The sequence below is a fragment of the Lactuca virosa genome, chromosome 6 (genome assembly GCF_052849685.1).
Source record: "Lactuca virosa cultivar CGN04683 chromosome 6, Lactuca_virosa_CGN04683_v6, whole genome shotgun sequence".
NCBI classification, from domain to species: Eukaryota; Viridiplantae; Streptophyta; class Magnoliopsida; order Asterales; family Asteraceae; genus Lactuca; species Lactuca virosa.
The window spans coordinates 19221139-19247145 of NC_136431.1; the positions used below are offsets into that span (position 1 = coordinate 19221139).

The 26007-nt window shown below is 36.8% G+C and overlaps 2 protein-coding genes across 4 annotated transcripts; one reads left to right on the top strand and one right to left on the bottom strand.

The window, feature by feature from the left end:
* Window positions 1-11002: 11002 nt before the first annotated feature.
* On the top strand, window positions 11003-12917 carry LOC145120309 (uncharacterized). 3 transcript variants are annotated; one of them, XM_079056135.1, is made up of 2 exons: window positions 11003-11341; window positions 12000-12917. In XM_079056135.1, the coding sequence occupies exons 1-2, from the start codon at window positions 11252-11254 to the stop codon at window positions 12690-12692; spliced, it is 783 nt and encodes a 260-aa protein (XP_078912261.1). In that variant the 5' UTR covers window positions 11003-11251; the 3' UTR covers window positions 12693-12917. The 3 variants fall into 3 exon arrangements, with proteins under 3 accessions (XP_078912261.1, XP_078912262.1, XP_078912263.1); XM_079056136.1 differs by having other exon boundaries at window positions 11003-11320; XM_079056137.1 differs by having other exon boundaries at window positions 11003-11309.
* Window positions 12918-13197: 280 nt separating this feature from the next.
* On the bottom strand, window positions 13198-16477 carry LOC145120308 (putative polygalacturonase). The gene is made up of 6 exons (XM_079056134.1): window positions 16320-16477; window positions 15626-16016; window positions 14733-14853; window positions 14473-14647; window positions 14286-14356; window positions 13198-13941 (listed from the first exon to the last, which is right to left on the bottom strand). The coding sequence occupies exons 2-6, from the start codon at window positions 15965-15967 to the stop codon at window positions 13301-13303; spliced, it is 1350 nt and encodes a 449-aa protein (XP_078912260.1). The 5' UTR covers window positions 15968-16016; window positions 16320-16477; the 3' UTR covers window positions 13198-13300.
* Window positions 16478-26007: the final 9530 nt, after the last annotated feature.

A 26007-nucleotide genomic window follows, 5' to 3' on the forward strand; every position in this document is an offset into this window, starting at 1 on the left:
TTTCAGAGTAAATCCATTGATTTAAAAGAGTTGGGGAATTTGTCCCCAAAACAATACATGATAAAATAAGGTTTATCAAAGCATTTCTTAAAGAAATGTATTTTCATTATATATCAAAACTCGGGATGTCATGTTCCGATACAGACACAAAAGCATAAACAATAAAAAATAGACATTACACAGTTTTATACAACTACTGGTCTATAAACAAAAACATCTTCACAAGTTCTCCAACTTATGCTCTCGCGTCACTGCCTGTAACACAAAGAAACTAAGTGGGTCAGGCTTGGGAGCCTGGTGAGCATATAGGGTTTTCAACCCACAATAAATAATTATATTTAATTTCACTAACCAACAATAACCCGATTACCCATTCCCGTTATCCTCACTTTACGTCCCTATGACAACAACTATTACAAGGGACCTAATCTAGGATTTTCATCGGGACGGACACTACTGCAAAGGGGTTTCCTCAGCAATGAATGTCCTAAGGAAACCATGAAGGGGATAGAATACAACGAATGAACACCCAAGTTCACCAACCCCTATAGGTTATGAGCCTGCCAGCATTCCACATAACTGTCTAGAAAAGTCTGTGGTCGTCATCCATATTCTACTGAATGACTAGATCACAATCACATCGAGGCCTCTCATCATTTTTATTTCATCACACATCACTATCTACCCATATTCTACCCAACATATTTGTAGATAAAATATACTTGTTTATATACAGCTTAAAACCTATATAACATATTCATTCAATACTCATACCATGTAACAAATAGTATATAATCACATAGCACGTATTTCATAGAGTATAATCCATATACGTGCATTATAGAAAGCAACTACACACTTACTCATATCATATATCTAATACGTTCATCAATACTTGTATTAAAATCGTGTATATGAAAGGGACTATGCACTCACTTGATAAGATGATTATCGGACAACACTACGGCTCTAAGGGTAGTATTCTTCGGTGAAATTGTGATCTCTTCACACACCGGGTTTCTCGCGAGCAGAGCTTCTGCTCGGAAACTCTTTTCTTCTCGGGATCTTTGGTGCTTCGGGACTTGCTTCGGGTGTTGGGACGATACCGGGGCTTCGGGGGTATAAATTGCACGTAAAACGATGTAATACGGGAGAGAGAGAAAGGAATTGAGCAACAAAACTCGGCTGGCCTTCAACTTCTATTTATAGGGCTGAAATCATATGCTCACGTCGTGAGCCCCTAATGCTCACATCGTGAGCTCGAATATGTCACTGCGTTCGTCATGGCCACTTGCCCTGGAAGATGTCCATCACCTGCTCACGTCGTGAACACTGTGCTCATGTCGTGAGCTCTGACACAGGTGGAAGTTCGTGCCCCGGACTTCAGAAATACATATCTTTCGCATACGAACTCCGTTTTCGACGTTTTTTATATCCACGCGTAGGTGATATTATGCTCTACAACTCTCGTTTAGACTCCGTCGGCTAATTTTGACTTTAACTTTTATTATATCATTTTAGTAGGCCGGGACAGGAAAACTCCGTTAGAAAATCATATCTTCTTCATCTAACGTCCGTTTTCGTCTGTCTTTTTACCGTTGCATTACTATCGACGAGATCTTCGATTCTTGTTTATATTGTTTCGGCTAGAAACCACTCGATCTCATATTCGAACTTTGGGCTGCATACCGCTAAGTCGAAACTTCGAAAAATCATAACTTCCTTATACGAAGTCAGATTTAGACGTTCTTTTTATGTACTCTCTCGGTTTAACGTATTCTATGACTTTCATTTAGATCACTAAGGCTAGATATCGCTCTATATTAAATTCATATTTTACGTCATACAGCGTCGTGTCGGTTATGTCGCGAAACTTCGACAGGTCATAACTTCTTCGTTATAACTCGGATTTCAGCATTCTTTATATTTTCGGAAACCTCGCCACGACCACTACCACGTACTTCATAGATATCGGGTCTATCTAACATTTATTTTTTACGCTTATTTTTATCCTTAATTCATTTAAGTCACACAATTAAGCACAAAACACATAATACTCAAATAATACATCTTGATTATTTCAAGACGGGTTACAAAGGTTAAACTAGACTATTACATCAACATTAATGTCTAGCCTAGAAACACGGGCGTTACAACACATGTCAAAAAATCAAGCATTAAAGAGAAGGAGACACAAATTCAATGGTTATTCCATCAGTTTGTTGGGGTATGAAGACTTGATCAGAATAGTATAGAGAATGGTCGGAGAGAGAATGTTCTCACTGATCGAGAGAATGCTTCTTCGGTGGGAGAATAAACCATTGACGAAATAATTTTAAGTCCTTAATGTGACCGAATATTTGGAAAGATGACAGGCATTAAGAGAATGTGCTGGAGCATTTGACAAATGCACTCTGGGCATCATCTAAATGGGCTTCAACTGTGCTAAATACGCTCATGGCCTTGTAAAGGGGGTGATGTTGGATGCACTCTATGGATGCTTTGGTGCTTCTAAATGCGTTCCAAGTCCTGGAGAATACGATCAAGGCTTAGTGAATACGCTCTACCATGAAGGTTGTGACCATGCTGCTCATGAATGTGTTGTGTTGATCATGGAGGCTCAAGGACGCGCTGCCTGATTTTGAATGCAATCCATGCATAGTGAATACACCATATTCATGGATAATGTGCCACCTAGGTGCATGGCGCGTGGCCATGCACATCCCTCAAGGTTGAAGATTCTAGAAGCAACTATGTAACGTTTGTGATTAGTACGTTGTTTCCTTTTAAGGCCTAATTATGGCATCAGAATTAGGTATCTACATGTTTGCCTATAAATAGGGACTCTAGTCTCTATCAAAATTGGTGAATGCAAGATACATGTTGTATGAGGGCATATATTTCAAGAAAGCAATCATTATGAGGTTAAGAGTACATCATTTGGAACAGTTTGTCAGCAAGTGAGATTTTTTTTGTTTGAGAGCTCAAGTGAGTTGCAACCTTTTGTGAGTGATTGTAATTGTAATTGGTCTTGAAAGATTAACAAAAATCCTCTCTCTCATGTTCACACGTCGACGTGGGCATATTGACCAAACCATGTTAAATATTATGTCGGTGTTACACTTTTTGATTATTGTTTTTTTTTAGAAATTTATTTTTTATTGTTTGTTTATAGTCTGTCTGAAGTTGCTTGCCTTGTTTTTTTAATCCCAATAAGATTTTATAAGAGCTATGACCGAAGATACGAAAGTTAAGACCGACAAATTCATAGGTCATGATTTTGGATTCTAGAGATTAAAATTGAAGACTATCTCTACAAAAAAAAATGAACTACTGCCTAGAAAGAAATTGTTGGAAGTATGTTCATCGTCACAAGTTGATGAGATTTCATAAATAGCAGAGTCCTTTTGGATTACACACAAGACATGATTTTAGCATAAAATGACAAAAAGAAAATTAGAGGGACTAGTTTGTTAACTTGTCACCTTATGGTGAGTTAATTAGAAACTAAATAAACTAGAGGGTATAAGTGTAATTATCTTGGATTTGAATTTGTAAGTATTTATCCCTTAGATTAAGGGGTATATACATGTTTTAATTAAGATAATTGTGTGGAAAAAACTGATGGGTTTGAGCCATAAGAACTTTCCTATGTGCACATGCAAACCCTAATGCTTGGATCTAAGTTTCTCTAATTGAACATGCAATTTATCCAAGTCTTGCAAACCCTAGATCTAGTGTATACAATTCAAATTTGACATAAGAAACTCAGATCTAGATGATTACCTTTTGTAGCTTGCTTGATTCGTCTTGTCTTGGAGCTTAGAGTCACAATTGTCACTCCTCTAATGGCTTACAAACACCAACTAGCAAGAGGATGATTTGGAGAGATGAGAGAGAGGTATAAATCGGCCCTAGGGTTCCAAGGAAGCAAGTGTAGCCGATTTCTACAACCCAAGGGGTCTATTTATACTGTGAGCTTCTAGGGTTTCAGCCAAAACCCTAATGGACAACTTAATCACCAAGTAGCCCATGGAACCTTCTGGAGTAAGGCCTTGGACGAAATCTTGATGGGATCCTTCCCACAATTTCGTCCACCCCTTATCCATGAGGGTTTCCTAGCCCAAAATACAATTATCACACATTTGACAGTTTAAGCCCTTTTATTTAATTAATCTCTTTTAGTAACCAAATTAATTCTTAATTAATCTATGACTAATATTAGTTAAATAATATGATTATTACTTTAATATATTATTCTCATAATATATTAATAAATCATAATATCTTCTCTCTCTTCATAAATCACCCTGTCAAGTTGTTATGGTGAAGGCAACCCAAAAGGACCATGCACAACCTGGTCAAGTAATTACCAAATAAAGTTACAGGCTTAGACACTAATCCAACAAAAACACCCTAAGAATTGATTCTTCTAGGGATCGGGTCATTCATTATTTTTCCCTCCAAAAACCCTCGACTCCTCTCTCCTAAAAATGTAGGTTTTCGTTTTGCTACAAGAGAAGGTCAAGGGCTTGTAAAGTGTTGCTCATATGTGGTATTGGGTGCGATGACATTAGAGGATCTCTGGTTTGGGATCTTGATTCATCCAAGTCGAGTCTAGAGATCTGAGAATTTTAGTTCAAAGCTGTTTTTTGCTACAGTTTCATTGTTGTTTCTTAAATGCTAAAAATGCATATTTTAGTGAATAAAAGTGTTTGTTTTAATTGCATGGATCCAATAACATTATGCTTCAACAAAGACATATGTGTGTGATATTTTTAGTGTGCTTTTGGGTTTTTAATTGTCGTTTTATTTATTATTTTGTAATATAACTTCCTTTTAATTTTAATAAAGATTAGTTCGGAAATTGTATAACTAATTTAATTTAAGAAATGAAGAACATGACCACCAAGTGAAGAACATGGAGATTAGAGTCACCTGGAGGTCACTCAATCGTCAAGATTTCATGGCGAAGCAAGTGGGAGTCGATTCATCCATGTATGTTGTTTTGTTCTTAGAAATGATCATGCTTTCTGCATGTTAGTATGGACAACTTTCCTTGCCTTGTTGTAACACCCGGATTTTAGAAGGTCAATTATGGAAAATAAATTCCCTTTTCTAGGGGCCAACTCGTTGATTTGATGGTATAAACTTGACGTGTTGGAAGCTTTTGGGCGCGTGTTTTTAAGGACCAACTCGGCGAGTTGGTGAAGAGAACTAGGCGAGTTGGACGCTGATTGAGAAACCCTAATTTTAGGGTTTTGCACCCTATTTAAACACCTTAAGTCCCAGGTGTTGGCCTCATTCCCAGCCTCCATAGCTTCTAACCCTAATCTCGAAACCCTAGAGCCTCCTTGAGTGTTGTAAGCTCATTGTGGGTGTGTTTTGGTGTGTTTGAAGCTCATTGAAGGAAGAGAAGCTTGGTGCAAGGTGGTGGTTCAAGTAGGAACTTTCCGATCTTGATTCTCTGCTCCATTTCCAGCACACATTTTGGGTATAAAGTTATAACCTTGCTTATTAGTTGCTTAGATCTCTTCTTGGGTTAGATTTTATGGTTTTTGTCCATGGTGAGATGGATGTTGGGGATTAGGAAATCCCAAATGATTATCCTTTCAGATCTAAGGTCTACATGAACTCTTTTGGCATAAAGGTGCCAACTTGATGGATTTAAGAGCTTCATGCATTCATTGAGTCCCTTATTAATCCTTTCTTGAGAATTTGAGATTCTCCTAGGCATGTATGAATGTAATGTTGGCAACTTTACGTGGTTTTCCAGCTTTATGGGATCAGATCTGTATTTTGGGGTTTTGTGTAACATTCGGATTCCCAGGTGTTCTATGATGTTCATTTATTTTGAGTTTTGAGGAGGGACTCGACGAGTCGACGCCTGGACTCGTCGAGTAGGATCGCGATTTGCTGACTGGATTAATGAGGGGACTCGACGAGTCGATGGGTGGCCTTGACGAGTCCGCGCTGTGGGCTGAAACCCTAAATCCCCGAGCCTGTGCCCTATTTAAAGGACCTTATGGCCCTTATTTGCGGCTACCTTCGTCCTTGAGAGTACCAAAGTGCCTGTGAGTCGTGTGAGTGAGAAAGAAAGCCATTATTCACCATTTCTTGTGTATTTTAGCAAGGAGGAAGAAGGAAGGACAAGCTAGGCGGGTTGGGGAGCTTGGATCTACTGCCATTTGACCAGAGGAAGCTATTGGAGGTATCAATCTGTGCTTATTCTCGTATTTATGATGATTTAGTTGAACCTAGGGTTTCTTTATGCCTTATTTAGCTTGAATCCGGAGTGTGTGAAGTCCCAAGGTGAAATGATTCTTAGATCTGGACCTTAAGAGGTCCAGAGAGTCCCTATCACTCTGCTTTATGCCATCCCTTTGGAGTTATGAGCCTTGGTGGCCATTTTAGTAGTTATTTCACCAAAAGAAGCCTTGGATGCGTTGCATGTGAGCCAAGATTCGACCTTTACGTGGTTATTGGTCGTGGGGAAGTCAGATCTATAGTTTAGAGAAGCAGATCTGACCTCAGAAGGTCATTTTAGGGTTGTCATGGGAGCAACTCGTCGAGTTCATAAGTGGACTCGACGAGTCGAGTCGGGGTTGCCCCGCGATTCGTTGCAGAGTAACCCGGCGAGTGGAAGAGGGGCTCGTCATGCCAAGTGAGGCTTAGAAGGATTCAGAGGATCCGCGTGGACTCGTCGAGTCGCCTGTATGCACTCGACGAGTCTGGTCAAAGTTGATCGTTGGCTAGAATTGACTTCATTGACTTTTAGGGTTGAGTCAATGTTTGGACTTGTGAGCCATGAAGGGGTAGAATGGTCTTTTACCCTTCTTAGAGAACTTAGAGAGGGATTAGCCTAGTCTTTGGAAGTCGTATTAATCAGAGTAATTATTTTATGTGATTAGGCGAAGGCTAGATCAGTATTTCCGAGTTCGAGGTTTACCGAGTTATCTGAGGTGAGTCTTCTCACTATACTTTACCTTGAGTGGTAAGTAGAGTTATGTGACAGAGTATCGTGTATGCTATGTATGTGATGTATTGCACTGCATTAATTCTATGTGATTTATGATGTGTGTATTCCAGAGTTTACAGAGTTAGGACCGGAAGGTCCACAGAGATAGGACCAGAGGGTCCACAGAGTTAGGGTCAGTGGGCCCACAAAGTTATAGCCTCGAGTGGATAATATGTGTTGTATGTGGTATTTTGGGGAACTCACTAAGCATTTATGCTTACAGTGTTTTGTGTTATGTGTTTCAGGTACCAGTGAGGATCGCGGGAAGGCGCCGGCATGATCAGTACACACTCGTGGAGCTTTTATGTATTATGATCGTGGGATGAATTTTATGGAGTTGATATGTGATACATTGAGATTGATAATAATTGTGAATGAAACTATATTTTTAAAAAGTGAAAAATTGTTTTGGAATTTACGTTGTTACATTTTTGTCTTTGATGATTAAGTGCTTAATGGTTAAGCACTCACTCTTTTAAGTTTAGGGTTTGGGTTTGGAACCGTTTGGGTGGTTCCTAAGGGTAAAGTTGGAAACTTTACCCTTCTTGATCTTATTTTGGTCGAGATCTGATTGGAGCTCTTGGATTCAATGAGGGCAGCTTAATGCATTAAGTTGTTGGGTCTCGGGCAAACTCGGCGAGTTGTTTTGGTTTTCCTTGTTTCTGAGTCGGTATGGAACTTGGCGAGTTGGGTTGTTATGGGTTATGGATCTTGTCTTTTGGCTTATGTCTTTGACCAACTTTGTCCCAAGGGGTGCTTGAGGTAATCTGAATTGTAATTATGGGCTTAGGATAAGGCCTATATTGGGTTGGGCCCAGTTTGGAAAATCAGGCCATTAGTGGGCCCTTGGGGATCTTTTGGTATTGGAAATTGGGCCATCGGGATGCAAAGGGTTCTTGCTAGAAAGAATGGTTGGGCCTTAAGGCAAGGCCATGTATGGGGTTTTGGGTCCAATTTGGAAAATTGGGCCAATGGTTGATTAGTGGGCCTTTCAGATTATAGTTTGGGTCATAGATTTGGACAAGGCTGTGATGGGGGTAAAATGGTCTTTTTACACCAGGTATGAAGTTATGGTTATGGATTGGATCCCAATTGCTAATTGGGTGTTATTCTTGAGCTGATAATTCGGAGGTGTCGTCAAGGCAGCAGTTAGGGAATTCTTTCAGGGAGCTTCTGCATTCGAGGTGAGTCTCCTCACTGTTCTATGGGTCGAATGCACCAATGTCGGCCCATGTTTATGTCATGTTATTAGTATGCCAGCTGTCTTTGTGACTCTTGCATGTGACTGTGTTTATATGCTTTATGGGCTAAGGCTCAATGTCGGGCGGGGCCTGATGAATATTTGTATGCTATGTATCTATGTGATTATTGCATATGTATGTGTTTATTTGAGATATGTTATTGTATGTTGGGCGGGACCCGTTTTACCGAGCTCAACTCGATGCCGGGCGGGGCCCGATGTCGGACGGGTTCCGATGTCGGGCGAGGCCCACTATATGCTTATTGTATATTTATTGTATGGTGTGTGGTATTTGGGGAACTCACTAAGCTTTGTGCTTATGGTTTTTAGTTTATGTTTCAGGTACTCCAGTTTTCAAATGAAAGATCTCGGGACGATCGCAACGTATACACTCGTGTTTTCCGCAATATGTGATCTTTGGGAATGAACTCTGATAATTGTTTTAGTTAAAATACTTTTAAATGTTTGGTCAAGGTTAAATAGTGTTTTGATTATAATAAAAATGAAATTTTTACCCTGGATTTTTGGGATGTTTCACTTGCTTACATCACTCTAGATGATGAACCACTAAAGTAGCATTGGGAAGTCATTACACAAAATCATGATACTCTGGGAGAAGAAATAAAAGAAAGTGAGTATAGATATGCGTAAGGGTTCAATTATCTCAAATGTTTGCCAACTATAATTATATGTGGAAGCTACATCAGCTTTTTGGCTAATCAGCAAGTGAAAAACATGAAACACTTGAAGCAAACCGATCGATTGTTTAAATTTGCAACAAAATTATAAACTTAGTGATTTACTTGAGAAAAAAACAAATGGCTTATAGCCTAGTAGTATCGGGATTTAACGGAAAGATGTTCATCAACCTAAGGGTAAGGGTTCAAGTCTCACAAGAGACAAAAGATGTAGATTTAAGAGTAAGATAGTGGGTAGGTGTGTTAGATGTTCTAAAAAATTGAGAAAAAAAAACATAGTTTCAAAATCAAAATTTTATGTAAATTTAGTGTATTTTATGCGATTATCCCTTCTAACAATTGCAAGATTCTTATTCCATATTTTTTAAAAGATTCTTATTCAGCCACTTGGGTTGTGGAGACTTGGTAAAGTATGTAAAAGATGTTGTGATTAATTTATTGACTCGTGTTCAAATTTTGCACTAATCACCCCCATGTGACTATGAATCAGGGCCGGTATTGAGGAGTTAAATATCCTCAAATGCCCAGGACGGAATAATTGATACACGAAAGCCGACCTAGAAATCCTCGATATGGAAGTTCCCCTTCCAACAAAAATATTCTTATTCCTTTTTCTTAAAATTCCATTGTATGATGCAGAAAAATATTGAAAACAAACATACGTTTGGTATTATACAATACATAAAAGATTCTAAATTCATATTCCACCATGTAGATTTGGCCTAAAGATTGGGATAAAAAGAAACATAACAAAAGTTAATCATTTTCTACCTATTTATCCCAAAATTGGTATACAGACAATATGAAACGAATGTCAAATATGCAAAATAATAAGATTCCGTTGTCACTCAAAAGGAGCACCGACGAAAATTAAAGAAAGAATGTCAAATATGCCACAATATTTTGATTTGCATAAAAGACGTTGCAGATCCCAAAATAAAAAAAAATCTACAAAGTGAACTAATTTATGATTTTGTAAAATTCTTTTGTGAAATGATAATTATCTAATTTATGATTTTGTAGGAAAATTTGTAAACTGCTTTTATTAACTATAATATTAAAAAAAATGATCCTATATGTTAGCCTTTTGTCCTCCATTACTTTGATTAGGTATGGTTTCTTAAATGCTAAGCATGTCAAATATTGTTTGATTCTTAGTGTTATAGATCAAAAGTATATTGACTTAATGACTTGTCATCTATTTCAAGGGTCGCGAACGTTCTTGGTAGTGGATCGTTTTCAAGTTTCCCTTCTTTTCATCAATTTGGTTGCTTTTTCTTTCTGCTATTTAAAAGTTAATGATTTGTGGTCCATGGAAAGATTATGGAAAAATGACATGACAAAGAACAAATTAGTCGTTTTGTACAATTTACTAAAAGATAAAAACATTTAAATATGCATCAAGTAATCAACACAAAACACATGCATTCAACAATATATGGGTGGTCGGATTCATTATTCTAAAAAGTTCGTCATGATTCTAATGGTGGTTTCGTGGTTGTGGTGGATATCTTGTATTAATTGCAACCTTGTAAATTTTTATATCTTGTCTTAGTGTGTTCTAATATACAAATATTTAGTCTAGTTTTGTTATGTTTAGATGTCCTATTTCTCAAACGCTATCTATGTATAATTTTTTTTATATAAAACCATTTTATTTTGTTGGTTGTGTAAAAGACAAAGTGTTACCGGATAGATACACACCTAATCCTTTTATTCATCTCTACTACGTACCAAATGATGATACGACTCTTCGTACAAACTTTATTATTGATAATGAAAAACATATCTATCTCTAATAATAGAATAGAATATGTTACTCGTGCTTATTTGTGGGCTGGTGATTTGTAGGTAGATATGCTTTTAGCACAAATCTTATCTTTTTGGACTATTAAGATTTATAAATTGGCACTAAATGCCAGATGCCAAAGATATGTAAGACCCCACCATATTGGACTATTTTGTTTCTTCCATTTTTCTTTTGGCAATAAATCCATATTTTGTTGGCTTATAAAAGGGGTTCTTGTCCAATAAGGTTTATCAACATCCCTAACACCAATAGGATTAGAAAGAAGAAATCTAAATGAATTTTTTTCCAAGGCATTGATTGCTTGCTCTCCCTCAAGGGCTTCTAGCATTGACCCTACATGTATGTAATGCCTCTTATTCTTATATAAGACTAAGAGCATGTGTTTGGAGGTCTTGCTAGAGGCTTGCGAGTGAGATCAGATACTCAATGTCTTGTTGTTACAAGTCAAAAAAGATATGGTGACATGAAGAAACCAATGGCACACAATGTTAGCTTTTTCATTAGCAACAGCTTATGAATTGGCTTTTGACCTTTTGTGTAAATGTAAGTTGAAGGTAAAATGCTTAAGCCTTAAGGTATGTTTTTTTTTTTTAAATGACGAATAGAATTATGGATATTAAGAAATGATATATAGGATATGATAATTAATCAAGCCTAAGATTCTACCTACCTACAATTGAAACCATTTGCAAATAGAGAAAATTATTGATCAACTCTGAAAACGTGAAGGTTGTTTCTTTCTCTCCTTTAACTCTTATATAGATGAAGTAATGTGTGTTTGGATAAAATTTTGCAGATATAATTTTATTTTTTATTTTTTCGATTGTATGATAGAAACTGAAGAATCATTTAACTTAGTCATTTCAACAAACAGTTTTTACGACAATTATCTATTTTTATGTAAAAGAAATTTGTAGAAAAAAGAAATGACAAATAGATAATCGTTAGTCGGGTTTCCAGGCTTAAAACAATAAATTATTATGATTGTATTAAGCAAAAAAATAATAATAACCATAATAGCGTTACTATTTTTACATCATAATGATGATTTATTTATGTATAGATTAGTTTCAAAAATATTTGTTTTATATAAAATTAAAGAAATTTGGAGAAAAAGAAACGAGAATAACCCCAAACACGTGGATGATGATCCGTACTTTCCGGACCCGTTTTGACAATCAAGGTCAAACTTCTTGTGATGAACAACTTCCTTTTTTAACAAACTCAATGTAGAAATCTAACAACAAATGCAAAATCATGGACGACAAAATCGCCGCCTTCACCATCTTCACGCTCTTCTTGTTTACCGTCTCCGCCGCACGTTTCCCGGTAGCTCCACCGGCAACCAATCCTTCAGCCGTTGAACATGCATCCAAGTTGGCAAACACTTCATGCGAATCTCTAGCTTCCGCCGGTTCAAACATTCGTCTCCCCGGAGAAAAGAGTAAATCGGATTCCGACGAATCCACCGCCAACAACCCCCTGCCTGAACCGGAAAAAACCACGAATGATTTAACGCAGGGTACGAATTTCTCCAGATTCCATCCTATCAACCGACACTTCCGTGGTAAACCTCCTCTGGGGCCAAAACAGATCGGTAAACACCGTCGACCTTACCGGAAGTCCGTGACGCAAAACAGGATCCCTCGGAACGACGAGATCACTTCACGTAAATCCGATAATTCGATTCCGGAAAGTTTCCCCGGCGAGGTTCCGTTGAACATGTTGAAGATGAAGCACCATTACGGCTCCCGTCGCCACCATAACCAACCTCGCAATAACAACGACAACGTAATGAAGACGAAGATAGTGTTTGATCGGGAGAAGCTGAAGAGTTTGATGCGCCAACACAGACAGAAGAAGGTAGATGATGGAACTGGATTTATGAAGAACATTCGCAAGTTTCTGAAACACACTTTTGATTGAGAAATATTCCTCGATTGATCTACCATCCACCCGTCAATGTATACTATCTTTTATGTATATAAGCTCGTTTTGAATTATTACCTTATTATACTTTCTTTTTTTGTAATTTGTACATAACTAATTGCATCCATGGGAGATGCACAAAGCTTATATTAGCTTAATTAACCAACCTCTTCCAAACCTTCAAAGAGCTAACTTTGGTCAGACGAGTTTCTGCTTTTTGCATAGTGAGCTGTTGGATAGTGTGCTTGAGTTATACATCCAATTCATATGCCTTCATTTGATAGAATACTCTTGAGGAATTGCTAATGATTTCTCATCAAAGAATACATTAAACCTTCAAATCTTCATGATTGTATCTTTTTTCTAATTAGTGATTGTAAGTTTTTGAGAGAGTGAGTTTGATCTCATTTTGAACTATGCATGTCAATTGTCATTGCATCATTGTTATGTATTAGGAAGAAAAAGAGTCCACTAGTAATCTAGTATACATACAAACAGGAAATAACAAACTTCAGCCTTATAACTTGCCAATTGTTATAAAATTAAAGGAATCATATTGTATAATATATTACAACACTATATGGACCCAGTTGAAATCGTCACATTCAGAAAGGTACAGAGCACTCACCTGTCTGACGACTGCTAATGAGCTCCGAACACGGTGATGGGCTAACTTGCACCGCACCACCACTAACATCGGCACACTTCCAAGGAACATTTTTGGCCCCACTTGACCCAAACAGATTAATATTAGACAGACAAATATCTGTAAAAGGTGAGTTCTTTAAACCCTGGATTAACCCCGGCTGCTGGACATTTTCACCCCAAACATTCTTAATCCTGATATGTTTCATAACCGGTAACGCATTCGGGTTATAGTTTTCGTCAGGATGATCGCCGACATCACCGGCAATCTTGATTCCTTTCCGGACCTTATCCATGAAAACATTGGAAACGGTTATGTTTCGTATGATTCCGCCACGACCGATGTTTGTCTTTAGATGGATTCCGATTCCGGTGTTGTAAAGGGTTATGTGTTCTGCTAACACGTTAGTTACTCCGCCGGAAGTTTCGCTTCCGACTGCGATTCCAGCGAACGGAGATGAACCGGTGAGTCGCCGGATTGTGATGTCGTTACTTGGACGGCCGTATGCAATTCCGTATTCGTCCCACCCGCTTTTTACTGCCACCAGATCATCTCCTGTTGAAATGTAGGAGTCTTCTATGCATACATGGGAGCTTGAATCTACACCAAATTGAGAAAATATAAATAGTAAATCACATTTTTGGTCCCTGAGTGTAGCTGATTTTTGCAAATTTGGTCCTTATTCAAGATTATTGTTATGTTTTTTGTCCCATTTTAAAGTATAGCTAATTTTTGCAATTTTAATCCAAGCAATATAGTCATTTATTTGGAGAAGGGGCCAAAAACATTACAAAAAACCTCAAAGGAGCAAAACTGCAAGAGAACTTTTTGGGGGTAAAATTGAAAAAATCAGCTAGACTCGAGGACCAAAAATGTAATTTACTAAAGAAGAGAATAATGGTAATAAATCGACATTTTAGTTTTTATTGTTTTACATTACATACCTGGATCAATTCCATCGGTGTTGGGAGAGTCAGGTGGAGCCAATATTGTAACATATCGGATAACAACATTACTGTGTATCAACAAAAAAAAAAAAAAAAAAAAAAAAAAAGATAAGGTATACGTTAGAATTTAACATGGGAGTTTGTAACTATTTTTGTAAAAAATGGGTTTAGATATTAATAATACCTGCAGTATACAGGATGAATGTTCCAGAAAGGTGAATTCTTGAAGATGACATTAGAAATAATGATGCTTCTAGAATCCTTGAACTCAACAAGATTTGGTCTAGTGAACTGCAAGGTTCTCTGTCTCCACATGTTCCACCACACATCACCTTGCCCATCTATTGTCCCATTCTCACCTGAAAATGATGATCAATTCATCAAAACAATATGCAAATATATAAAGCAATTTGAAGAGCAAGAATTTATACATTATATACATACCAGTAATAATGACATCATGGAGACCATCTCCATGGATGAAGCTCATGTACCTTCCACCTGGACGTTCTCTTCCTCTTCCATAAGAAGGCAATGGAGCAATAAGAGGCCAGTTAGTTGTGTCCTGAACATAATCACAAATGGATAATAAAGTTAGTTACAATCATATTATGTTCTACTATTTGCTAAATAAATAACTTTACAGATGAATTGTTTAATATAATAAAGTATGTCTTCAATATAGCTGTCAATATTGATTTTGCACATGCGATTGGTCCCACATTGCAAATATAGGAACCCACTAAACTTACCATCAGCCCTTCTGTTTTCCGAAATAAGTTTTGCTTTGTGGTCCCTAATAAATTAAACTTTTTGCTCCTTTAAGAAATCATTAACTCATCATAATGGGCAAAGTATTATACTATTATTCTCAAAACACAACATTACTTCAATTAGCAACAATGCAAAATAACTACAAACTGTTTTTGGGAACTATATTTAATAGTATCGTCTCCAAATAGCAACAATGCAAAATAAATACAATTTGTTTCTGGACTTGTGGATGCACTGTGAAACTACAATTGGAAGAACATTAAGTAATTGTTTTTCAGATATGCAGAGATTGTTGTTTTCCTTTTGTTTTGTAGCAAATTAAGCCCGTTGGCACAAAACTCAATAAATAACACCATAACTTGACAAATTCAACAACTCATTTCAAAAAAAGTACATTAAAATCAATGAAAAGACAGAGTATAGACAAATTATTGCAATGACTTCCAATTTGAAGTATTCCAGCTACTGAAACTTGTTTTAAGGTACAAAAACTGTGTTTGAGTTGCAAATCTGTATGTAGATTTCTGAGATTTTTGCAAAAAAATTAAAATGGATCTGAGTACCTGTGTAGCTTGGATAACAGCGCCTTTAGCTAGATACAGAGTCATTCGACTGGTAAGATTGAAGCTCTCTGTTAGATAAACACCAGGAGGAATGTAAAGAAGCGTCCCTCCTCTCCTCTTCAAATGCTCAATCCGGTAAATCGCCTCCCTGAACGCTTTCGTATTCAGCGTTCTACCATCTCCGACAGCACCAAAATCAGTTATTGAGATCTTATCGCTCCGGTATGCCATCGGCACAATTCCAGAACAAGTAACCAATCCAGCCGCCGAGCAGGAGCACTGCAGGAACACTAACACGGCGGCGAAACACGTAATTACATCCCAAACTCCTCCGTGCTTCATTTGTGGTCACTAGGTTGAAAATTGCAGCTGTTTCGATGATATCTCCTCCCTGAAATTTGGTAAAGTAAATGGGTAAATCGGAAAATGACGAAATTAATACAACGAAAAATGAAAGAACTACACTTGAGGTGTGAGATTGAATCCAAACGAGAAAGAAGAAAGTAAATTCGAAGACATTCATTGTGTACGTGAGCAGATCTATGAATATTTTACAAGGATAAATCATAAATGTCTGCAACTTTGAAATCATAGAATAATATCAGCATGAGTAATTAATTCAAAACAGCGAATCTAATTTATTCTAAGGAAGCAATGATATATATGTAGGTAGATAGCGAAAGAGGCTACTTACAGGGGCTGTGACGGCGAAGATACGGCGGTGATGCGGTGGAGCTACGACGCAGGAAAATGGTTTGTCTGGGAGTACTCGTCCTTACTCCCTCCTGCTTTTGCTTTCGTGAGGAGCGACTGAGGAGTGAGAAATAGCTAGCTACCGACAGGAGCACGATGTTTTGTAATTGTTTTGGCATTTTTTATCGCGTGAAAGCGCGTTACCTTGCGATATTCATTGAAAGTGAATAAATCATTTTAAGTAAGTTTCTATTCATCTGAATTTATTACTAAAATTATCTTAAAGTGATAAATAAGGCTTAAGGGAGTGGGAGGCGCTAAGCCTCGCCACTACCCTCGCTAGCAGCTCGCTACACCACCCCCAAGTTATGCCAAGAGCCTCGCTAAGAACATCACGCCAAGGAACTAGCGAGAGGAGAGGGAGAGAAAGGCTTGTTGTCGATTGGTTCTCATATCTTTGATTGAATTCCACAATTTGAGGTTCTGGTTTTTTCCCCCAATACTCAAAAGGGTTTGCCTCTTCTTCTTCATCTTCTTCTTGTTCTTGATTTAGACCAACTTCAACGGACCGACAAAATGGTGATTTTCCGGCCAAATAAACCTCAATCGGCCAAATAAACCCCAATCAACAGCTATCTTCGACACCAATTTGAGAGGGGAAACTGAAACGGAAACGGGAAACTACAATTGGGATATCGAATTGGTAGTTTTAATCTTTTCTTTCCTTTGATGACCGAAGTGCACCTCGCTCTAGATTTTGGAGATGGAAATTAAAACGAACTTGGGAAGAGACTTTTTTTTCTTGTTCTTGCAATTGAAATAAATGGGGAAAATGACTCTTTAGGGTAATTAACTTTTGCGTTTATACTCATTTGGTCTCTTTCCTTTTTTTTGTATTCAATATACCATCGAACTTGTTGTTTGTGTTCATCATAACCATTTTGACCGACTTTTGACCTGTGATAGCCGGTCAAAGGGTTATGGTGAACACAAACAACAAGTTCGATGGTATATTGAGTACAAAAAAAAAAGAAAGGGACCAAATGAGAACAAATGCAACAGTTGGTTACCCTCCTGATTCATTTTCCCTTTACTCATTTACAGCAAATCCCACGTCATCTCCTACTGATATTAATGACTTTATGAGATTCATTATTGCCTCTCTTCAAAACATAACCCACGAAAGAACATTATTCATACATGTACAACTTTGTAATGCACTTGAATATTTTATTAGGGGAATCTTGACTAAGTAGGCGCATTTCATGACTACATTTACATTTCCAATCAAATGATTTATCGTATCATGGATTTTAGACAAGTCTACAAACGAGTGGAATCAAAGTGCTGTGATTTTTGAGTTTACTTAGTTTTAAGATCGAATTCATGGGATAAGATACAACATCAATATGTACAATATCGTGCTACTTTTGTAGACACATCACCATAATATACCTTGAGGTAAACGTTTATGCTGATAAATATACCTCTCATACACAATCATATCCTTTTGCAGAGAGGTGTTGACAGCTAACCATAGTAAGCATAACATAGACCATGTTTTAACGAGGTTACCCCTTTGAAACGCTCTTCATATACGTTATAGCCAAAGAAGGTTGCAGTCTTTGATAATTTTGCAACTTTAATTTCATTTAACTTTTCGGGGAAAACGACTCAGGAGGGTAACCAACTGTTGAGTTCGTTCTCATTTGGTCTCTTTCCTTTTTTTGTACTCAATATATCATCGAACTTGTTGTTTGTGTTCACCATAACCCTTTGACCGGCTATCACAGGTCAAAAGCTGGTCAAAAGGGTTATGGTGAACGCAAACAACAAGTTCGATGGTATATTGAATACAAAAAAAAGGAAAGGGACCAAATGAGTACAAACGCAAAAGTTAATTACCCTCAAGAGTCATTTTCCCAAATAAATGAAAAGGGAGATGAACCACAGAGACTTCTCGATAGTCTCTGGATAGAATGGGAAATGGAATTTGTGTTTCAAAGAAAATGTAAACGGTGGGGACCAATTTCAATAAAGATAAAAATAAGAAAAACATAAAAAAAATATTATTTTATAATTTTTTTATGTGATATTAACTAAATCTATAAAATGTTTGTGTAATATTAAAAAAATATTTGTTTATTAAAATAGAGTAATTAAATTAAATTAGAAAAAGAAAAAAAGTGGAGTGTTAGGAGTGTTACCACTCCCTACCAAATGTTAAAATTTTGTGATAAATAGAGAAAAATGATGTGTCATTCAAAAAGTTGACATGACAAGGTGTTAGGAGTGTTACCACGCCCTTTAGCCTAAGTCATCATCTTTATTCAATCACGGACGTGTGGAATTGGGTCGTTAGGATGGAAGGAATGGCCCTCGCGAGGGGCTCGCTTCCACCTCGCCAAACTTGTCTCCTCACTTTCGCCAAAGTCGCTAGTGGCCTCGTTAAGAAAGGATCGTTGGTCAGAAAGAGAAAAAGAAAAGAAATGGTATCGGTTGGTTTCTTTTTCTTTTTTCAAAATAAAATTAAAACAACATGTACCACTCCTTATTTTTTACAACATGCTATTATTTTTTCTATCATATGTGGTTTTAAAAAAGATCATATGTGACTTAAAAAAACATATATGACTGCATGCTAAGGATCCTACTATTCCCTACCACCATTTTAGTGTGAAACACAACCGGTTAAATAGCCACACTGATTAAAAGAGGTTGATATGTGATTTTGTATTTTTCAAAACCTTTTTAAACAAAATGGATATATAGTATTTAAAAGTTAAAATCATTAATCTATTAATAGTCAAATCTACCATAATTTATAGTTAAAAAATAAGTTTTTTATAGTTGAGTAAAAGACTAAACTATGAATGATTATGTTGAAAGTGATAGACTTAAAAAATCATATGTGACTGCATGCTAAGGATCCTACCATTTCATATAACATTTTTAGTGTTAAACACACCCGGTATTTAAAAGTTAAAATCATTAATCTATTAATAGTCAAATCTACCATAATTTATAGTTAAAAAATAAGTTTTTTATAGTTGAGTAAAAGACTAAACTATGAATGATTATGTTGAAAGTGATAGACTTAAAAAATCATATGTGACTGCATGCTAAGGATCCTACCATTTCATATAACCTTTTTAGTGTGAAACACACCCGGTTAAATAGCCCCACTGATTAAAAGAGCTTGATATGTGATTTTGTATTTTTCAAAACCTTTTTAAAAAATGGATATATAGTATTTAAAAGTTAAAATCATTAATCTATTAAGAGTCAGATCTACCATAATTTATAGTTAAAAAATAAGTTTTTTATAATTGAGTAAAAGACTAAACTATGAATGATTATGTTGAAAGGGATAGACTCAAAATGGTTTAAATTGAATGAAATGGTGTTTTCTTGCATTTTCAATTTTAAATTCAATTAAGTACATGCATGGGTAATTATAAGATTTATGTTTTGTAATATCCCAAAGATCCAACCTTAATTTTTTTTTTGAAAATGATATTATACGTTTACCAAAAGGTTTTATTTATAATCTTTAGTAAAATATAAAGTTGTCTTTTCATGTCATATTAATACCAACATAATGAAATTATGGAAGCTATGTCATGTTTTGAAAACCATAACGTAATAAAGAACATGTAGCTAGATGTCATGCCCCTCCGAAAATGTCCAGATATCCCAATCATATCAGCTCCTTGCCCTTCGAGCGTGAAGGACCTTCAACTAAAAACATAAAGTATCAATTGTAAGCCTAAGGTTTAGTGAGTAATCACAACACCCACCCATTATACAGATCATATATAATACACATAATAGCACATAAACCTCAAGTAATAAGTCACATATTACTTACATTCTATCACATATAAATAAACACATACGAATGATACGTTCTAATCATTGGCCACAACTAGATTCCCTCACTTAAGAGGTTTTTCTCTAGTTTCCCTGCATAAACCACCTTCCTCGGAGAGGCTCCGCGTGGTCGACCATCCGTACATGGCCACCCAGACTAGACTGAACAACTGGATTCCCTTTCTGCAAGGCTTTTCTCCAGTTGCTCAATCAATAACCACTTCCCTCACTTAATAGGCTTTTTCGTGGTTTCACATAACATAATCACATAGTCTATATAATAAGTAAGTTCATGAGAACTCACCTAAAGTAGCAAAACATAGGATAAAACCACTTAAGTGGGTAAGATAGATTGTCCAGCTCCCTGAACACCTACAATTATATACGTAACCCTTACTTATCATATAAACCAAACATATGATTATACATACGTAATATATGAAGTAGTTTAAATTATCCTGCTTTAAATTTGATAATCTCATAAAATATCTTACCCTCACTAAATTAAATATAAATTAGCCCTTAATCCATTAAAGTTTAAAAAATTAATTTATCTCAGCTTAGTTTAATGACTTTATTCCAAAACTTAATTGGTTAAAACATAAGAATTCTATTTTGTACGACAGCCCATCATCGAAATGATAAGTGGTGCTAGATCCAATTCGCTTAAAACACCACGACCCAATTCTAACAATTAATCGGCACAAAACAATAGCTAATTTATTAATGCAACCCAACAAAATTTTAAAACCAAATTTCAGCAAATGAGAAGGTAGTCAAAGTCAAAGTCTTGTACATGCCTAGGAACATATGCATCGTCGATATGGAACGTCGAAGCCCCCCTCGGTGATGCTTCAAATTTTCGGCGACATCTACCTTACTATATGAGAGAAAAATCAATTTGTACAACCATAGTTTTCTCCATCTTTTTTCTTTCCTCTTCTAGCTTGAGTAAATGGTGGATACATTGCTAAAGAAATCAGATTCTCAACTTCTTAATCCTCCTGTAGATCTCTTCTTCTAACAGTACTACATCACCATCATCAGATTCATCAGGTGAGGGACCCGGGTTCGTTGGAAAACTAATCTGACCCTACCAATTTTTGCACACCTTAACTTACAAAGCATCATGAAGTAGATCCTACTTTATTGGCTCGCACAAGACCATAAGATCTAGAACATTATATGGTATCTCACCGGAAAACAACCATGAGACCTGATCCTTACTCTCCTCTCAATCGGCGAACTAGAAAACATACACAATCACACCTTTAAAAACATTCATTCATGATTTTTGAAGCATTTCCAGATCTGTACCTTTTCTGGAGGCGAGTGTTGGAGTAATCTGAATGTATGAAGGGTAGTTTAGTCACTTGTTATTTTCTTTTAGGATAGAGACAAATTCACGTGGCTGCAGGTGGCATAAACCCATTAATGGGTTGTTAAGATGAGAGTTTTTATGCAGGCCCAAGGTGTGTGGGATGCTGTTGATGTGACATCCCCATTTTCACGGCAGGAAAAGACCGATTTTGTTTATGCTTTATAAAAATCAGAGTACTTCTTTTAATAAAAATCTTGCGGAATTTGTTCCCAGAAAAACATGATAAATACGTTATCAAAGCATTTCCGAAGAAATGTATTTTTATTCATTTTAAAACATTTGGGATGTCATCGTCAATACAGAAACATAAGCATAAACAGAACTTACATTCATTTACACTAGTGATCTACATCTCTTTTAAATCTCTCAGTGTAAAGTAACTTCATATCGACACCTATGATACAAATAAACTGAGTGGGTCAGGTTGGGAAACCTGGTGAGTACATAGGGTTTTCAACCCACAATAGTATAATTATTATGTTTAATCATCAAACAATTAACCCAATTACCCATCCCCATCATCTTCTTTACTCTTAAGGATCTACCCTAAGAATCAACTATTCCTCGTTCATTCATTCCTAAGGATCATCCTAAGGAATCGGCACGAAGTCCATCGTCACCGGGGTTTAGGCACTAAGTCTGCATAGTCACCAGGATTTATACAATAGGCACTAAGTCCGCATAGTCACCAGGGTTTAGGCACTAAGTCTGCATAGTCGCCATGGTTTATACAACATGCACTAAGTCCGCATAGTCGCCAGGGTTTTGGCACCAAGTCTGCATGATCGCCAAGGTTTAGGCACCAAGTCTGCATGATCGCCAGGGTTTAGTGTACACCGGGTGAACACATCGTTCACAACACCTACAGGTTGCGAGCCTGCTAGCGTTCCACTGGACTGTCTAGAATAGTCCGTGGTTGTCATCCATACTCTGCTAGATGACGGGGACATCATTTGGGAAAAAGGCTTCTCACATCGTCCACCTCTCACCCTTACCTAATGGTCTAACTCATCATCCAACTCATATGTCATCTACCCATGTTTTACCCAACATATTATGTAGATATAAATACATATATAGTTTAAATCATATAAAACTTGTATAAAATCGTTCCTCCAGCATAGATAGCAAGTATACAGATAATATGCACACATAGCACGTAATTTATATAAAATACTTCATATCTATGTGTAAGATGAAAGTAACTATGCACTCACTTGAAAAGGTGGTGATTCCGAACTCAGACAGCGCTTCGCTTCTTAAAAAAAATAATTTCCTTCGACGAAACCTAGTATTATTACCACTAGAGTTTAGTCTATTATTCGTCGGGACTAATTAATAGTCTAACTATTATTACTATTATATAAGCGTTAAACAATACTTATATAACCCATAATAATAGCTCAAGTACTTATTATAAGTTCCTAATAACGTTACTATAATTAAATAAAAGCTATATTAAAAATAGCGTAGGCGTAGCTCACTTACAGCGGGTTTTATAGAAAACCGGGCTTTGCTTGGAGCAGCGTTCCCGAGCCAAAAAGCTCTTCTTCTCGGAGCCGTCGAGCACTCCGGGGCTTCCGCCTCGTGCTAGGGAGGTTCCCTAGGCTTTTCGGGGGGTTTCGGGGCTAGAGAGAGGTTCTAGAGAGAGAGTAAAGAGAAGAAAGAATGGGAAATGTGTGAAGAAAATGAGGGTGGGAGATGTTCTATTTATCGGGTGAAAAATGGTTGAACTTGGTGCCACATGTCACCATCTAGTGGCAAGACTTGGGGAGAAAGCAATGGCCAAAATTGTGCTACATCACCCATTTTCGCACAGCACACTTTCGACTTCTAAAATCCGTAACTTTCACATACGACCTCCGTTTTTGACGTTCTTTATATCCACGCGTAGGTAAAAATAAGATCTACAACTTTCATTTTGACTCCTTCGGATGATTCTCGACCGATCTTAAATTTAACAGTACGAGGAGATTATACTGTTAAATGTCCGCGTAAAATTCATAACTTCTACGAACGGACACTGTTTTCGTCTGTCTTTTTACCGTTGAGTTCCTATTAATGAGATCTTCAATTCTCATTTAGGTCGCATAGGCCAAAAACCGCTCGATCTAAAATTCGAGTTTCGGGCTGTGCACTGCTAAGCCAAATCTTAGAAAATTCATAATTCCTCATACGAAGTCAGATTTGGGCGTTCTTTTTTTGTATGTTCTCGGTTTAACGTATACTAAAACTTTTGTTTAGATTTCTAAGGCTAAAAAGTCCTCCATCATAAATTCACTATTTACGTCTCCCGGTGTCGTGACGGTTTTGCCATAAAACTTCGACGTACCATAACTTCTTCGTTATAACTCGGATTTCAACGTTCTTTATATGCACGGAACCCTTGAGACGTATTCTACAACTTGGTTAAGATTATTTATTCTAAATAATCTTTTGTCAAAAAGTTGTTTTCGACCCCTATTATCTCTAAATTGACTAGCCCGGATCTACGGGCGTTGCAATTATCTCCCCCTTAGGATGATTACGTCCTGAAATCATCAACGAAACAGGGCTCACATGATGACTCCATACGTTATCTCTTCATCCTAAGTAATAACCGTAACTTTGATGTTTCTTCGAACTAATATCTAACTCTAAGACTTCCTGATTGCAGGCGGTGCTCGATCCTGCACTTGCTCCCTATCTCACGTTAGACTCCAAATTATGACCTTCAAGTCACAATCTCGATCCTTACTAGAGACTGCTTCTTTTTCTTAACAAGCCTAAGATAAATTATATTATTACAAAAATGGAACGATGTGTCATATTCCAATGACCTATCATCGTATGTTGCAATGCTTAGACTCAGGTCTCTTAGAGTCTTCCAGAACAGACTATACTTTCCTTCATGTTCTAATCTCATCTTAAAGGGTAGCATTTCTAGCTACAAGCAACTTTTCGTGATACCTATACTGATCGCTTTTTATTTCAATCTTCCGTTTTAAGTCAGATGCTATATCGAACTTGATTCTCTGAACCACATAACATACTCAGCGTAGTTGGACTCAATTTGATATGACCACTAGGGTCGGAATAACAATCATCTTCTTAGTCATTACCGAAACGATGGTAACGATATACTTGAATAAAACGAAATCGATTACTAGCTCCTTGGTAACCTTGTGACTTTCCCTGATCCAAGTATGAGTCCTGTGCTTCCGGTAGTATAGGCCTCTACTACCATTCACACCTACTCATACTCGTCCCAAGTATTGTCTCGCAGCTTTCCAAGTTACTATCACAAAAACAATTTTAACACATAAAAATGTGTCCAAACAATCATAAAATTTTCCCTAGACTCTACTAGGACTTCTTCCATGTGTATATTCAATCATCAATTCTACTTCAACTCGGTTGGTGATGGAAATGTCAGACGATGGGATAACTTCATGGATTATACCAAAAATCTTTCTTTCTGCAAATCGAAAGTTTACTTCTCCCGTACTAGACGTATTATTTATTAGATGCATTCTAAAGGCAAGATATCACTCTTATGATATCTTCCGATAAGTACCATTCAGTATCGTAAGCCTTCTCATTTCCTCCATTTACTCAATTCACTACAAGTCTTCACCATGATGTTTTGCACACCAAAGCAGTCGTTTGGTGTATCGAGACGAGAATATAGATAGAGGAAGGTTTATATGCGTATTCCTCCTTATTACTTCAAAAAAAATTATATGTCAGTTCTAATATCGTAATTAAACGTTTAGAAATCTGAACACATAAAATTTCCAGATCCGGTCGGCAACAGACCATAGATCTGATCATACAATAGCATAAAGCATCACAAATTATTAAGCACATAAAAGCAATTTAGACATCTTCCCTAAATGAGCTAGTGTTCGTGTCTATTCAAGTGTACTTCCTAAAATATATTAGACACACTCCTCACGATCATCGCTTAGCATTCTAAGTTTAAGTCTAGAAATAACATCTTATTCCTAGTTCGCTTAAACTAATGCTCTGATACCAACTGTGACATCCCTATTTTCACGGCCAGAAAAGACCGATTTTGTTTATGCTTTATAAAAATCAGAGTACTTCTTTTAATAAAAATCTTGCAGAATTTGTTCCCAGAAAAACATGATAAATACGTTATCAAAGCATTTCCGAAGAAATGTATTTTTATTCATTTTAAAACATTTGGGATGTCATCGTCAATACAAAAACATAAGCATAACCAGAACTTACATTCATTTACACTAGTGATCTACATCTCTTTTAAATCTCTCAGTGTAAAGTAACTTCATATCGACACCTGTGATACAAATAAACTGAGTGGGTCAGGTTGGGAAACCTGGTGAGTACATAGGGTTTTCAACCCACAATAATATAATTATTATGTTTAATCATCAAACAATTAACGGGCTCAGGTGCTACCGGCACCTCT